Here is a 17337-nt window from a genome sequence, read left to right on the forward strand (position 1 = left end):
CAGGAGATGTTTTCTGCTCAAATCTTTAAATGGTTTTAAGGTTTGAAATTTTGGCATATTAACAGCTTCGTCATATTCACATGATGAAGTGAACGTTCTCATAATAACAGCTTGGTCATATTTATGTAACCCTTATCTATCTCTCTTCCATAAACATTTAGACCAACCCCAATTTGATAGTAATGCCCAAGGCATCACTTTGCCAAATAACCAATCAAATTGCATCGCTATGTGCATTCTTATCGTTTTCTTTTACATTCTTTTGTTGAGCTCGTGGAGTAATTCCAATGGCTCAAACAGTTTCAGCATATTCTGCCGGTTAGTTTAGTTTCGAGGTATTTTCTCCTCTCATGGTTCACTGACAGCGGCAGATCCAGTTGTCATTAAATTACAAAGCTGGCGGTTTCAACTCCATTAGATAATAGGTTAACACATCACAGTAACTGACATTTTCTATACCCCACAAGGCTACCTAAATAAACAACAAAAAACTTGGTTGAGCGTTGTTGGAATATCAAAAGGAATCTATAACCCGTATACCCAAATTGAAATTATAAAATACCATGTTGCTGAATGCCAAAAAATCTAGTTCCTGGACACTGGCTCAAGGATCTAGAGCCTATACAAAAAAGATATCTTTGTGGACTTATCGGACAACAGCATTTACAAATGGATACATGTACATGAAGGGAACAAGTTGTTGCATCAAGAGTTACCTTTTCGCAAGTTGTTGGATCATGTCTCTGGCCTCACTTAGCTGATCCACATAGCAAACTTCTAAGGCTCGTAAGTTTGCCATGGGAGGCATTGGCATCTGCATTTCAGCCAGGTGTTCTCTTAACGAGTTGACTGCATTAGAATCCATCACTTCAGCAACCACAGTCTGCCAAGTGACAAAAACCTCATTCAACCAAATCTTTCAACATAAACTAGAGAATATCTTTTACCCACGGCACTGAAGCCATGTAAATATATTATGTTAGACCAATAAACTCACCCAGGATGTATTGACGCATGCATTGAAGATTATGGATACCAGGACGTCAAAATCTTCATCCAAGCCAGTTAGTGCCCTTCCTGAACCGACAGTAACAGTGAAATCTTGATCAAAAGGATCAGAAGTTGATCTAGCGCTTTTCACAGTAATCCTGTCATGCTCCTCTACAATTCTTTGAAGATGATACATGGTAGAGGTCCTGGCAGTGTTCTGCAGCCTCAGCAATGTTGCCGCTCTTTCAGCATTAGCCCAGCAACACCAAGAAGATGACCCATCATCTACACGTGCAAGCAGGAAGATTATTAGTTAAATATATCTTAAGGAGGCACAAAATCAAGTAAAAAGAAATCCTACTAACAGGCATCTGGTCACTGCCAACCACTGATTTTGGCAGCTGATGCATAGAACTTAAAATATTCTTTTCACATTATTAAACAGTTAAGGAGAAGAGGAGGGAGCAGCAAGTAACTTAAGAGAACAATCATCCAAAAAACAGTTTTGGTTGAACAAAAACATGCTTTCAGATATATAGCTTAACTCATGCACTACATATCTATCCTGGCATTAGCAAACCTCATAACACGCAATAATGAAATTTAATAGAAGCTAGTAAAACTTGAAAAGCACACAATGGAGCCACAAGAAAGATTAAACTCTAGGAGAAAGAAACATGCCGCTCTTACCACCAAGTTTGATCTTTAGGAACCTCTAACATAAAGCTTAACCTAGTAAAGTTTGAAGTAGCAATGCTAGATAAAATAATATATAACGTGAACAAAATAGCAATTAAGAAATTGTGTAGGCTATAGGAAGGCTAAAAAATATACAAATCCATCACATTCCATCAATAATCTCTTAACAATGAGCAACTCACCCAATATAAAGCAAGCAAGTGGAATGTCAACACTATGAGGTCTGGTGTAAGTATTTGATTTTATGTTATCACATTTCCGGTTGCTCTTCTCTAGAACCAGGACATGAACAGCAACAACCTGTCAAAATGTTGAACAAATAGAGCGTTATGAGCATTGACTACCATATCTATGACCAATGACCAACAATAAGTTAAACAACTAGGAGGCACATTTAACGGGCTTTAAAAGGAAACTTGAAACCTACTCTGCAGCGGAACTGATTTAGATTGCAGTCTAAGCTGTGTGCTTCATTGACGGTCCTGATTGAATTTATCTCAACGCTAGATTCAGATGTTAACATGAATTCACTTGGGACCCTGGACACCCAAAACATACCAATTACATCACTTCATGTCAAATAAAGAATGATTCAAGAGTATGAATAATCAAAAGATCAGAAAAACCACATTGATGGCAATATTCTGCCAGCCATATTTTGAAACTACATTCATATAAACTGAATAAATTCCAAAAATAGCCCTTTTTATCATCCTATAGAGCATAGTCTATTCTGAAGAATCAAATGCATGTTCTCAGTTCAGTGGATGCTTCTCCCTCTAATGTTTATGACAAATTCAATATAAAATTTCTATAATCAGAGAGCACTTACACATAAATCAAACCAAAATAGTAGTAGTAACCTTTATCATAACCCATTAACATATGCCAGTTAATTACATTCATACAATACCATATTTATCCTCAAGAACATTTTTATCAATAAAGAATATAAATATGGCAACAAATTAAAGGATCAATTTGATTGTTGGAAGAGTTGAGTATGTTTATTGATTTTTGAACGTTAAGAAAAGAGGGAATAAGGACCAAAGAAAACAGGAAAGAACCAAATGGACTTCAGTCTCCAAATTTAAGTAACAAGTGAAAGACAGACATCACAAAGAGATCCTAGAACAGTGTAGGATTGAAGCACAAGCAATAAAGTAGTTGACGTTCAAAGTTCATACTGAAGTTCAAGAATTCGATGGAAAGTTGCATTTATGCCAGACCCAAACCCAGTAGGGAACTGATGTTGGTCAACAGATCCAAAAATCTTCACCTAAAACAATAATATTTTGAAATAAGATAACTCATAAATTCTCCAGGTAATGAAGAAAAAGAGAGGAACAGGAATTCTAATAGGCATTTACAGTTTGATTGGCCACTGAAACATGAATGCAACAATTTTTTGTTCTATCACAAAACCCATATCGATAAAGATCACCATAGTCTTCACGGCTTGAACACATGTCAGAAAACCCTTGGTCAAAACCGTGGACAGCTATTATATCTCCACGCAGAGAGGAAAATTTTCCGGCAGGAAAGAGGAAACTAGGACCAAGCAAACCAGAATTCTCATCTGGGTTTGCATCCATTGTGGTCTCAATGCCCGATGAAACACTAGAGTTCTCTAGGTTTGCACCTGGTGGATTATGGCCATTTCCAAGTTCCTCTGCATCCATCTCCAAAACACCTGTTAAACTTGAAGGGACATGAAGATGAACATCTGAAACTGAACAATCACTGCCAATGTCCAGGACTTGATCTTTTGTAAAGACTTCATTACATAGAGAAGAATCATGCAATGATTTATCACTAGCAAGAACCTCAGAGGAGAATGAAAGTCTTCGCAAATATGTTCCAGAAGTCATTGGTACTTTAACACCAATTTCATCAGCATCCTTAATATTACAGAGAGGACCTTCTATATGGTGCTTCATTAAGTAAAAACCATCAATCTGCAACAACTGAAATTGAATGAAAATGAACAAAACAAATCCGTTTTCTATGCGCAAAATTCATGCGCAAAACATCCATCATTTATGCATTGTGTGAATAACAGAAAAAGGGGAAAAGTAGGAAATTAAGAATACCTGATACTTCAAATCACTTTCAGATGTGAACTCTAGGAAAATCTTCTTCGCACTACCTTTACAAGCTTTAACCCTTGCATTGGCCTTCATTCTACACAAGGTCCCTGCACTTGTATAGATGAAATTATTAACACCTCGTATGGTAGCCAAGCATGGACTTTCATGAGAAAAACTTGTTCTCAGACAACTAGGATCCCCACAAGTTTCCCTTAAAGATGAAGTGCCTTTTTCCAAACATGCACTGCAAAAATTGTCCTCGAATCCTGGACTCAACTGACTAGATCCACTATCAGTCTTCTGCCTCTTACTAGAAGAATGATCTGCGTGGTTACCAACAGTACAACCTCTCAAAACATTTCCCTGATGCGCACTTCCATCTTTTTCAGCTAGAAACAAATACCAGGGTAAGACTCCGGCCTCAGCAAACACAGATCTTACTAATTTCTTTGAATGACATGGCGGATGGAATTTGCGTCTGATGCGGATAAGATGGAATTTTCCACTACTGATTTCATTCAGTTCATCCCTGGAATCTACAGATGGATAAATGAGACGATTTCTGCATGTTGCATTACATAAATGAAAGTAGACAAATATTTTTATGTTTGGTTTTCTTGCCAACGGGAAAGCCCGGAAGAGACTTCCAGGCAATAATGGGTCAATAGTTGATAAACCTGAATGGACCGACTCAGGCATGCCTTCCACAATTACACAATAATCAATCACCTGAAAATTTAAAAAGAATGGAGTGACTGGTGGTGCATAAACCCTCTTACACAGCATTATGCAGCTCAAGACAAGATGATAAAGAGAATGCCAAAGTATAATCAATAAATATGACCTCAAATATACTATTAGGATCCCAAAATGATGGAAGGTCTGGTATAACAACATCAATGCTATCAGTCATGTCAACCAATTGCAATCTTCCAGAAGACAGAGATATCTGAGAGTTGAGATAGAACCATGATCAGATAATGATAGCTAATATCCCACCAAAAAATAAAGACTTAAGAGCACATATAAATCCCTAGTTTCAATAGCAAAAAGAGGAGAGATATAAAAGGAAAGTATTTACCATTCATAATTCTTTGTTAACTAGCCTAAAATTCTTCCCAAAAGTTGTAATTTAGAAGAAATAAAATTAACCGTTCTAGTTTTCTTTTTCTTTTTAATTTCCAAAAGGAGTCCCTCAACATCATACATAGAACACGAATAAAAGATCACGCTGTAATAAGTTGCAGTAATTCCATCCTAATTACTTGGTTATGATTAACAAATGAAGAAAGATTTAATTGAACTTTAAACCAATTGTCATTTGCCTCCTTTTCCCTTTACTTTATTTGCAACTTAAATTGGTAAATGCATGTTGCAAGAAAATACTAAAAATGGCAAATACTCAAACATGCGTACTATAGCTTTAACACCACATCAAAAATCAAAATCCTAGTTAACCTTTTTTATTATCTTGTAAGATAATTTTTTAATAAAACAGCTACTGTATTTGGATCTCCTTTTCTCCTCTATGAAGAACTAGAACCTTCATAGCAACTTAATTTGTATCACACCATTCGTACCTTCGGTATTCGCTTAGAACTAAATGGCCTCACTTGCCTGCATATGTACATACAAGCTAAATTACTAACCTTTAACGTTCCTACTAAAATGATACCCAAATCTTCACTCTGAAAAGCCTTCCTTATTGACTGTTGATAATATTTGCCCCCACATGACACAGGAAGGATATTATCTGATGGTAGTAGTTCCTTTATCCAAAAATTCTCACAATGATGGATGAAATTAGAGATTGGTACCACCTAAAAATAACCACAAGACATTAAAAGTGATGGCTAACAAGAAAACCAAACTAGCAAAAAGTATTAATCAATTAGACACTTGATAAGTTTAAGTATGCTAATTCACACGTATTCCAACAAAAATCAGGGCCAGGACTTACCAACTTCAGATTGCCATGATATGGTTCAGTAGTAGAGCAACATGATTCATTTTTATTGAATTCCATTACCACACCATGCTGCCAACACAAATTCATGACAAGATCATAATGGAATGACCAACATAGAAATTTAAGCACAATATCAATAGGAATTTACTGATTTACCTGTGCTTGAATCACTGATGAAGGCAAATGTGAATTAGCAAACATTTGAACCAGTCCTTTCTAAAAATACCTCAAAAATATCCAAGGTTAGATCAGCAGAAACAAATGTTTTGATTGCTGGAAGAAAAAAGCAGACTTTTCATAAAACTAGAACTCCATGCCAATCAAAAAAATCTCACAAGATCGAAAGCAAGTTAATTACATGTGTTGATCCCAAAATCTTCTTTGTGGATAAGATCCCAGAAAACTTTCTTTGGAAACAAGAAACAAGAAGTAGGACCCTGAAATCCAAAAACTATATTAAGCAAATAATATAGAGAATTATGCACCTTGAACCAATCAAACCATGAATATCTCTAGAAAGCTTTCCATACCATAGTCTTGTAGAAAAAGCTAACGTCTCAATGAAGTTCCCCAACTGGCTTTTTGACTGCGACATTATAAGACACCTGCAGCATATGTTTGAATTACATTTCACGCATGTCAGTCATTCTTTCAGGCCCTAAGCATGTCAATTACCTTCATGAAACCATCCATTGTTGAACTGGTAGAGCCAACATATAAATGAGTCCACCAATTACTAATATGAAATGGAATTCAATTTCAGTTTCCATAGAAATTCCAAAAAGAAATAAGACTAGTTATATGGCATCGCTAAAAGTGAATAAAGGCAATATCGAATAATAAGTTTTGGAATGAGCTATACCTTGTCTTTAATGGTGAGAATGATTTTACTATGATGCTGGTCCTGGTGCAAGCCCCAAGAACGAGAAACTTTGCCCAAGAAAATTTTGGAACCACAAAGTGCACATTTTTAATCAAAATCTGCTCATAAGAAACATACAAATGGTTAAAAATAAACACTCAACAAGCAGAAGATTACGATAATAAAACAATAAATGAAAAAAATGAATGTCTTACTCACATCGGCACCAATCCTAAGACCATGAGGTGGCATGAGTGACTGATTTGTTAGTAAAAGCCATGCTTCGTTGTCCAGTTCAACAACCATTCCTTGCATATAAACATTTTTTACAGTGCCTTTATAAGAACCATATGCATCCTTTCTCTTTACTTTCTTCAATAATTGAGGCAGATGGAGAACAGAGTTCTCTGCAGTAACAAACATCAATTCAGACCCTCCTTTCCCCATGAAAACCAACTTCATCCTCAAACCAGAAATAGTAACAACGTTCCCGATGAGCTTCGTCATCACGGGATGCCAACACCAAGAAGGCCCACAAAAATACACAAACACCGGTTCAGTAAAAGAATGACGAGCTGATTTTCCATATAAAACCCCGACAGCCTCTGTAGAACGACACAATTGGCATTCACAAGTGATAATCCTCACATGAAAACCTCGAAGATTCATTGATTTACTGGAGCTTGAGTCGTTAACTGAACAGGGAACAACAAAAACAGGACTAACTGCTCCTATTATCCCGTGAATCTGATAGGACTTAGACTTGCTAGTGCTAGGTACAGATTCGATTAAATTAGAAACTAAAGGGAACGAATCTATCATCAAGCTTGAACATCGACTGAGCCCGCGACTCGAATCCGGCAAGTCCCATTTAACAATTTCCAACAATCCACCGGAAAGATGATCAGAAATAATGAAATTCCAGGTAAGAACGTGGATTTTCTTACCAATTATGCGAACATCAAGCCCGGTCAAATCGCAACAAACGGCCACTGAATCGTCTGAAAATTCAAGGCAGTTGTTGTGGGGACATTTTATTGTAAGGGTAGGAAGTCTTAGGGTTCCGACGACAATAGCCGGGTAATCGAACTGAGGCAGAGGTTTAAGGACCCGGTAAGGGTCTGAAGTGGAAGGGCCAGGTGGCGATTGAGGGTTTTGATCAGAGATGATCGAAGGGCCGGGAGTTGAAGACCCAGTGTGGGGACGGCCGTAGCGGAGAAGATCGGAGACAGTTATCGTCTTCACGTTTTCCATTTGGATATGATTTTCATATGAATGTTGGAAGACGATTTCGGACAGTGAACAAAACAGCAACTCAGAGTTTAATGTTGTACGGTTTTTAAAGGAATCACCAAAGCAAATGAGTGGTAAAGAGCCTTTTCCCGCCAAGTGAGTTTTCAACAAAACAGCAACTCAGAGTTTATGTTCTGCTGTTTCGACCCGCTAACTCGTGAAAACGGGTTGGAGTATTAGCAGGCAAGTCACGAAAGGGAGCGAAAGAGAAGGTTGATTTTTTCTTTTAACAATGAGAAGAGAAGGGTTGATAGTCGCAGTGTCAGAAATTTTCTTTTGAGCAACCACAGCGTAATAGTAAAATTGTAATTTTATTATTTTAATAATTTATATTTTTATAATTTTTTCTTCACAAATTTAAAATTTTATAAATTATAAAAGATTTAAATAAAAAAAAAGGAAATTTTAAGTAAATAACATGTTGGATTTTAATGAAATTGTATTTAAGGATAAGTTTTTGTTAGATTCAAATGACTGTCACGTCTTCATCTTGAGGAATACTTTAATTCTTAACTATGTTCAAAACAAAATATTCTGTAAAAGAAAAAGTATACTAAATCAATACACATATCACAATGTATTGTGAACATATATATTTCTTGCCATCGGAAAAATTAATATTTATTTACATGCCAATTCACAAAACTATGTGTAACTCAGCTCATGGATGAAAACACAATACAGAAACTATGGGATTATTTCAATTCACTTCTACCTCTCGAAAGAGACTCATTTGCACGAAAGTTCTTCCACCTCTAACTTAACTACAAATAGAAATGGGCTCATCAGTTACTATTGTCAAATTTGATTCAAAAATAAAAAAGGAAAACAAAATAAAAACGTGAGCGGCAGGATTCGAACCTGCGCGGGCAGAGCCCACATGATTTCTAGTCATGCCCGATAACCACTCCGGCACGCCCACCGAGTTGTAAGCTTTCAGCTTAGTTTATTTATTTACTCAACCTCACAATAAACAGCAACTTTAAATCAAATCATAAATTGCAATCGATCTTGAGACAATGTCAAGTATAGAACATGAATCCGATTTTACCACTAGCAATATATGTTTAATTTCCTGATGAAGGTTACACTTACAAACTGCTTGATTCTGTGATGGAATTGTAAATGTGTATTGCCTGGAGCATTAAATAAGGCTTTTTGGCTTCTGTGTGAGAGCTTCGAAGTTAAAACCTTAATTCCACTCTAAATATACTATGAATCAGTCGTTCTTCACATGAAAATAGAACATTACAGAGTAAGCCTTAAAACTTAAAGAAAAGACCAAAATGAAAACAACCGTTAACTTCCCAGAAATGAAAATACATATATAGCCTAAACATTTCATGTGTCTGTCACTAGGCTCTGGGAGGATACTCGAATGAAAGGGAAAAAGGTACCTTGGCAGAGGCTTATCTGGTTTCCACTTCATGTGCCTAAACACTCACTTATTGCATGGATGGCTATTTTGAACAGGCAACCTACAAGAGACAGGTTAATTGCTTGCGGTCCTAACATTGATAATAGTTGCCTTCTATGCTCCTCCGCTACTGAAACAAGAGACCACATCTGTTTTGAACGTGAGTTCTCCCGAAGGCTTTGGGGACTGATTTTGGTTCTATGTAGTATTACAAGATCTATTGGGACTTGGGTTCAAGAGTTGAATTGGGCTATGGCTTACTTGAAAGGTAACTCTCTCATAGTCTGCATTCTCAAACTTGTATGGACTGCATTTATACATATCTTTTGGCGTGAGCGAAATGGCAGGCTCTTCGCAAACCTTCTAATCCGATGGAGGTCTTGCTTTCAAGAATTCAAGAAGTGGCGAGAATTCGGCAGAACGGTAAACAGATTAATAGGATGGACACCATTACCCAACAGTTTTGCTTGAATCGGGGCTTATCCAGCATAGGAATTTATAGTTTTGTTTTCTTGTATAGGCTTTGTATAGTTTCATGCCATAACCAATAGGAAATTAGTGGAAGAAGGCCGAATGGTTCATGCGTGTTGTGTAAAAGGTAACATTTTGTCAGAACCAATTGTTAGCTGCAACCTTATCACCGTGTAAGCTAATTTTGAGTTGACACGAGACTACTAAGATTTTTGAGGAACTCGAATTCAGAGTCGAACGCTTTAGTTTCAGGCTATTTTCAAAATGGGATGTCACTTTAAGCTTTGAGGACATTTTGATCAGCAGTTAAGGAATATAATCCAGATCGGTGCACATATAAGAGTGTGTTGATCGCAATCGGCTCTGGTGAACATATATCTCTAAAAGCCATTGGGGATTTCGGAAATAATCATTAGAAAACATTAATCCAGTTTTGAAATCTTAAAACAGCGAATTAATCAGTATATTTGGAGTAATTATCCAAGTATATATGCAAGCAACTTCAAACAACACATACCCCAAAAAAAGGATACTAAAGAGTTACCAAAAAAGCAAAAGGCAATTTTAACCAACGAAATCATAAAGCTTCCAACTGTTTTCCATCAATTTAAATGAACATTTGCTGAGAAAGCAAAACGTACAAATGATGAAAAGCTTAGATCTCCAGCTTTAGACGTTACCCAGCCGAAAATCAAACTCTAAGCTCTCTCCCCTCTAATCCTCCTGGCAAGTTGAATATCCTTGGGCATGATCGTAACCCTCTTAGCGTGAATGGCACAGAGATTGGTATCCTCGAACAGTCCAACAAGGTAAGCCTCGGCAGCTTCTTGAAGAGCGGCAACAGCGCTACTCTGGAACCTCAAATCAGTCTTGAAATCTTGAGCGATTTCTCTCACCAACCTTTGGAATGGAAGTTTCCTGATCAAAAGCTCGGTGCTCTTCTGGTACTTCCTGATTTCTCTCAGAGCAACAGTTCCGGGCCTAAAACGATGAGGCTTCTTCACTCCTCCGGTTGCCGGAGCCGACTTCCGAGCCGCCTTCGTAGCCAGTTGCTTACGTGGAGCTTTACCACCGGTTGATTTCCTTGCTGTTTGCTTGGTACGAGCCATAGGGGTTAATTGACGGTGAACAAATAGGATTTGGATTGAAAGAAATCGAAGGAAATTCGTAGAGTAGGTGACGGTGAAATATTGGAGAGGATATATATAAAAGGTATTTTGGAAGGAGAGGGAAAGAATGTTACTAAATATTTTAAAATAGGAGGGAAATATGGACGGTGGATCGGATGGGTTATCAACGATGGATAATTTGTTAAAGTTGTGATCCATGTGCGGAGCAAAATGACCAATAGAATTCGATCATTTAAGCGGCAACTTTTCCAAGTTTGGGTTCTTTTCAAATTTTTGTTGGCATTTTGAGAGAAGATCTGGGCCGTTTATGGATTAGATTATCAACGGATATAATGTAATGAAACCAGCGAGGATTTGATAGTACTAGAATACGTATTTGATAGTACTAGAATACGTTGTTTGGTATTATTTGGTTGGTTGAAATAATAGTCTTATTCTTTAATTATAAAATATTATTTTATACATTTAAAATAATTATATTTAATACAAATATATAAATTAAATTAATAAAATTATATATAAAATTTGATGATAATTAAAATATAATAATATTGGATTTTTTCTTAAATGTAATTGAAAATATTATTTGTGAGGTATTAAAAACAATAGTTTTTTTTCAAAAGCAATTGTGAGTCTCAATTCTCTCTTTTCTCATTCAAATTTATTTACAATTATTTTCACCACTACACTATTATCAATGACTCCAAAACAATACTAAATTCACCCATAAATTTCACTCAGACCTAGCTTTTTATTGCTTCTTATATTTTTCTCCATCCTCAATGGCACCAAACACCTCTCTCTTATATATGTTCTTCTCTCCTTGTTATTTTGTTAGGATTGTCCCGATTAAGCAATAAACAAATAAAAATAGCAGAAGAAATTGAGAAGATGACCACACAAATTTAACGTGAAAAAATCCCTCCAAAGAGGATAAAAAATCACGGGCAAATATAATTTTACTATAATGGCAAAAGAATGAAGAGTACAAAAGATGGAGATAAAAACTAAACCTGAAAAACAAATAACCCTCAAAACGTAAACACAAAATTCTTTGAATGTGTTATGAGTTCTAATCTAATGGGTATTTTTTTCTAAGATTGTAAAAGAGCCTATTTATAGGCTAAATTAGTAAGTCAAATAAACTATACTAATAAATGCTAAATATATTATACTAATAAATACTAAATCTTCTAGAAAGAAAATATATTTTTGTTTAACTTGACTTGCAAGCAATCTCTTAGAATTTGGGTCACACAACTCTAACAATCTCCACCTTGACACAAATTCTTTCAATGCCATATTTGCCAAAACTCGCCACGGGCCTATCTTGAACTATGCAGGGAATTAACTGAGTCGAATCTATGCTTAGAAGCTGGAAGACTTCTAGCCTTCGACTTATGCACTGCCAAATCAATACTAACCCGGGTCTGATTTTCACGAACACAGTGCCCTAACTTTTTAAAACCTGCATCCAAAAGAGAACCTCTCTTCAACGAAACGGTCATACATTTTTCCCTCCTATGACCAAGTTGCCTCCGTTCCAAACGAGTTGACTTTGACTCCGTAACGGACGAGGGACGTCCGATTTCACCGGTCACTATAGAACCTTCTAGAATATAAAGACTGCCAGTTCTTTTACCTTTTAACAAAACGAGAGCTCCACAAGATACTTTAATATCGCTCGACTCGATGTTAATTCTACATCCTTTCAAGTCTAAAATACTCAAGGAGATCAGATTCTTTCGTAAATCAGGTACATACCTGACATCTGAGAGTGTCCTAATTGTCCCATCGTGTATCCTAGTTTTAACAGTACCAATACCGATTATCTTACTAGATGAATCGTTTCCCATGTGCACAACTCCACCTTCAACTAAACTGTATGTGGAGAATCATTCTCTATTGGGACACATGTGGAAAGAACATCCTGAATCTAGGATCCACTCAGACGTAAGCTTGGAGTTATCGCTCGTTGACACTAACAAGAAATCATCACCACCTTCATCGACCAAATTAACACCAACTACATCTTCCTCGTTACTCTCAGCAACTCTTTTATTTCGTAGTTTATAACAATCTGCTTTGACGCGACCTAACTTTTTACAATAGAACACCTTTTGTCTTGTTTCTTTGATGCTACCAAAACGGAAGCTTGTCTATCTGCTTTGCTATTCAAACCAAACTCATTGTCGAGTTTGTTCTACTCAACAAATGACCCTTCACATCTTCGAATGAGAGTTTATCTCTGTCATAAATCAAGGTCTCCCTAAAAGACTTATATGAAGAGGGTAAAGAGCACAATAATAGCATAGCTTGATCTTCATCGTCAATATGAACCTCAACGTTCTTTAAATCATTTAAAAGAGTAATGAATTGACTGATGTGATCTCTAAGAAGCTCACCTTCGTTCATGCGAAACATAAATAGACGTTGTTTCAACACTAAACGGTTAGCCAGAGACTTAGTCGCATAAAGAGTTTCTAACCTTTTCCACAATGCGAATGAGGTCTTCTCCATCAATACCTCCTGCAATACTATATTCACGAGGCACAACTGGATTGCTGACAAGGCCTTTTCATCAAGCTCTTCCCATTCTGTTTGATTTAGATTTTCAGGCTTTTTTCCTGTAACAACCTTTTTTCAAGCCGTTTTGAACTAGAATTGCCATCATCCGAACTTGTCACAGATTGAAATTTGTCTCACCATCGAACTTCTCAATTTCAAATCTTGTTGCTGCCATCTCTGCACGGGCTACTCTATGAAAATTGAACTAGCTATGATACCACTTGTTAGGATCGTCCCGATTAAGCAACAAACAAGTAAAAATAGCAGAAGAAATTGAGAAGATGAACACACAAATTTAACGTGGAAAAACCCCTCCAAAGAGGATAAAAAACCACGGGCAAAGATAATTTTACTATAATGGCAAAAGAACGAAGAGTACAAAAGATGGAGATAAAAACTAAACCCCAAAAACCCGAAAAACAAAGAACCCTTAAAACGTAAACACAAAATTCTCTGAATGTGTTAATCTAATGGGTATTTTTTTTCTAAGATTGTAAAAGAGCCTATTTATAGGCTAAATTAGTAAGTCAAATAAACTATACTAATAAATGCTAAATATATTATACTAATAAATACTAAATCTTCTAGAAAGAAAATATATTTTTGTTTAACTTGACTTGCAAGCAATTTCTTAGAATTTGGGTCATACAACTCTAACATATTTTCATTGCAGTCAAAATTGGTGTTTGAAATCTCACTTAAAACTCAAATTTTGAAGAGATAAAAAGTATATCTCATCCATTTTTCTGTTTTTGATAAGTTTCTTCTGCCCATCTGCTATGAAAATTTGGTTTAGTTTTTTTTTTTTTAGATAATTGATTTGTTTATGAGTAATCTGGGGGGAAAAATAACACTTATTTCAAGTATTGTCATTGAATAGTTATTTAAAGGTAGCCGTGAAGAATGACTGTAATGACATTATTGCTTAATCCCATAATAATCATTCGGCTAAATTATTGTTCAACTAACCAAACACTAGCACGTCTATAGAGGGCTGAATATGCCCTGAATAGTTAAGTCATTCCATTAAACTAAACATGGCATAAAATATGTTTAACCTGGACTAGAACCGGTCAGTGTACTGATCCAAAAAATGTTATTAAACTAGGTGGATCAAGAATCTCTACAAATCGGTTGAACGAACTAAAAAATGGATTGAATCGATTTTTTTATATTTTTTAAAAATGTTAATAATTTTTTAATCGAACTGATCAAACTAGTCAGATTAACATACCAATAAAATGATTAGTTCAACCACTAATCTAATTCTAAAAACATTGCTTAATTTACTAGCATATTTTTATTTTTTTGTGTATCACAAGAGGAGGGCAAAGCCAAAAATTATGAGTATTTGTCCATTATGGGTCATCGTTGCATACATAGCATAGCAAGCAGAGAGCACAACGTGAAAGGCGTGGTGTTTGTCATTGTCTCTGCTACCAGCATGTGTTACCAATGAGGGAAGTCTCAAAGAAATTGCTCCATCAGCATAGCATAGAAAAAATAGAATGCAGTGCAAGTAACTAATTATGAACTTCAGTTAAACACATTGCAGTTGGCGTTTCAAAAGGGAAAACATTTTCTTCGACTCACCTTGTCATACATGTTCAATAAACTTTGTTTATCAATTAATTAACAAATATTATTATTTGTGAATGTTAACAATTTTAGTTTAGTGGTAAGAAAATTTCACAAGTAATTTTAGCTTTCACCTTCAATTGTCTAAAAAATATTTATTTACAAACATATTTATTTAATGTGAATGAATAAATTCATTTGAAATAAATTAACATGAACAGAAATTCAACTACAAATTCTGAACCTATTATACCAAAAAGAAAAATTCAGAGCATAGCTTTTCAATACATGCAATTTATATCATATAGACAAGCATCCTAGACAGAAATTAGAGGAACATCGAAATGACCTCAATGGAAGCCATTTAAGCACCCATCTGAAACTTCTGCAACCATTCAGAGGATTAAAATTTTTATATTAAAAATAAAGTGATCAAAGTTCAAAAATCTGAAAAATATAGGAATTCTTCTCATAAATTAAATCCTAGCCATCCATTACATGTTTAATAAACAGGAAAAATAACAAAACAACAAGATATAGCAGTAACAAGAAATGCTCCTGCGAGACAATGTTGAATCCAGTACAGCCCTTATCTCCCTTTCCATGCTCAAAGTTAAAACTTTGAAACTGAGTCGTTGCTTCGAATTCGGCATCATAAAAACCATTATAAAATCCATTGCCTCCTCCACCACTATATGTGAAAGCTGATCTCTTTTCATAAACGGGTTCATATGATCGAACAAGATCATAAGTTTTCCTTCTTTCTTCATTGCTTAGGCACTGAAACGCTTCGGAAATAACCATAAACGCTTCCTCAGCCCCAGGAGCTTTGTTCTTATCAGGGTGAACTTTCAAAGACAGTTTTCGATATGCTTTTCGAACATCTTCAACGCTACATGTTTTCTCTAACCCCAGAATTTCATAATAATCTTTTTTCTCCTTGACTTGTTTGACGGTCATGATTTGCTCATCGGTGTAGGCAGGCACTGATAAGAAACTGTCGATGGGTAGTGTTGGGTCGAGGCGACGGGCTTTTCTTAGGAAGCTGAGCGCACGGGCTCGGTCTCCGGCGTTCAACGCTTCTTTCCCGAGCTTCAAGCTTTTCAACGCATCAGCCTTGTTTGCATCCATAATTATTTATTTATTTATCAGCAAGAGTGAATTTGAAGGTGACACAAAATTGGTCAAAAAATCTTGACCCAGAAGAAGTGGAGAGTGAAAAAAGAGAAACGAAAAATGTTTTGGAAAGGAATTATAAGGTACCATAAATCTTCCCTACTTTATGCAAATTAAGGTAATAAAAAGTCATGTCATTTAATAATATTAAAAAGTAATTAAATTTTATGATTTGGTTTCACTTAAAAAAAAAAAGGAAAATATATGGAGGCTTCTGAAAATTAGACTATTAGCTTGTAGAATGGGGCATGCATTGCTATCAATAAGTGAAGTGATGCTAAAATTTCTAATATGGTCGTGTCTTATAATCCACGATGTCAAAGATGGCTTGTATTGACTGGCTTCAACCGGGTACGCAGTTGATAGACAATGTGAAGCTTTTTTATGGTCTTGTTATGACAACTTTTGTTTTTTTTGTAGAAAAGACTGAGTCAACGTACTCGAAGAAGACTAAAGAAAACTACAGGGGAACCACTTCTGAAATGTCGTGATTTAAGATGCTCCACATGGCATATAGAGACATAGAGAGGCGGCTTGTGATCAAAATTTTGTATCCTTGTTAAGCTTTGCCTTATGGTGAGCAGCCTAATTAGAAAGCTGATTAACGTCAACTAGATCAACCTCTTAATGCAGCTGCAACAAATCCGAGATATGCTTCACCAGGCTTAGGCCCCCTCCAACTTCATTAGCGTTGGTATGTAGCCGGAACACCACCTCACTGTCCCATTCCAAACGCACTCTTCTGAACCCCATGTCCCATGTCAGTCGGAGCCCATCTCAACTGCTCCAAAGCTATGCCCGGATCACGAGCATATCCGTTATCGACCTTCCCAGAACAAAGCTAACTTGGGACGGAGAAATAATCTGGGCTTAATTTTCTTTGATCTATTCATGAGGGCCTTAGTAACAACTTTAGTAAGAGCAGAGCAAAAGTTAATAGTTTAATAACTTAAATATTTTTTTAATTTATAATTTAATAAGTTTGAGTATTTCAACATGTTGGTTTACATTATGTACTGAGGGTGTCTAATAATGTTATTAAATTTAAATTTTTTACAAAATCATAATTAAAAAAACCATTACATATTTTATTT

The 17337-nt window shown here is 35.9% G+C and overlaps 3 protein-coding genes and 1 non-coding gene across 5 annotated transcripts; all 4 read right to left on the minus strand.

Annotated features, from left to right (window-relative positions):
* Nucleotides 1-383: 383 nt before the first annotated feature.
* On the minus strand, nucleotides 384-8153 carry LOC105769316 (CST complex subunit CTC1). 2 transcript variants are annotated; one of them, XM_012589865.2, is made up of 15 exons: nucleotides 6830-8153; nucleotides 6611-6729; nucleotides 6279-6353; nucleotides 6107-6185; nucleotides 5905-5964; nucleotides 5740-5817; nucleotides 5429-5599; nucleotides 4624-4728; nucleotides 3783-4508; nucleotides 3060-3647; nucleotides 2877-2968; nucleotides 2117-2228; nucleotides 1872-1989; nucleotides 998-1275; nucleotides 384-883 (listed from the first exon to the last, which is right to left on the minus strand). In XM_012589865.2, exons 1-15 carry the CDS (start codon nucleotides 7862-7864, stop codon nucleotides 713-715), a joined length of 3807 nt encoding a protein of 1268 aa, XP_012445319.1. In that variant the 5' UTR covers nucleotides 7865-8153; the 3' UTR covers nucleotides 384-712. The 2 variants fall into 2 exon arrangements, with proteins under 2 accessions (XP_012445319.1, XP_052487121.1); XM_052631161.1 differs by having other exon boundaries at nucleotides 3060-3656.
* Nucleotides 8154-8743: 590 nt separating this feature from the next.
* Nucleotides 8744-8825, minus strand: TRNAS-AGA (transfer RNA serine (anticodon AGA)). Its single transcript has one exon. It is a non-coding gene; the product is annotated as a tRNA-Ser (tRNA).
* Nucleotides 8826-10353: 1528 nt separating this feature from the next.
* Nucleotides 10354-10983, minus strand: LOC105770421 (histone H3.2). Its single transcript, XM_012591618.2, has one exon. The coding sequence runs from the start codon at nucleotides 10898-10900 to the stop codon at nucleotides 10490-10492; it is 411 nt and encodes a 136-aa protein (XP_012447072.1). The 5' UTR covers nucleotides 10901-10983; the 3' UTR covers nucleotides 10354-10489.
* A 4567-nt stretch (nucleotides 10984-15550) lies between these two features.
* On the minus strand, nucleotides 15551-16198 carry LOC105765894 (chaperone protein dnaJ 49). Its single transcript, XM_012585170.2, has one exon. It carries the CDS (start codon nucleotides 16196-16198, stop codon nucleotides 15551-15553), a length of 648 nt encoding a protein of 215 aa, XP_012440624.1.
* Between the last annotated feature and the right edge of the window lie 1139 nt (nucleotides 16199-17337).

This window comes from Gossypium raimondii, chromosome 5 (genome assembly GCF_025698545.1).
Source record: "Gossypium raimondii isolate GPD5lz chromosome 5, ASM2569854v1, whole genome shotgun sequence".
Lineage (NCBI taxonomy): Eukaryota > Viridiplantae > Streptophyta > Magnoliopsida > Malvales > Malvaceae > Gossypium > Gossypium raimondii.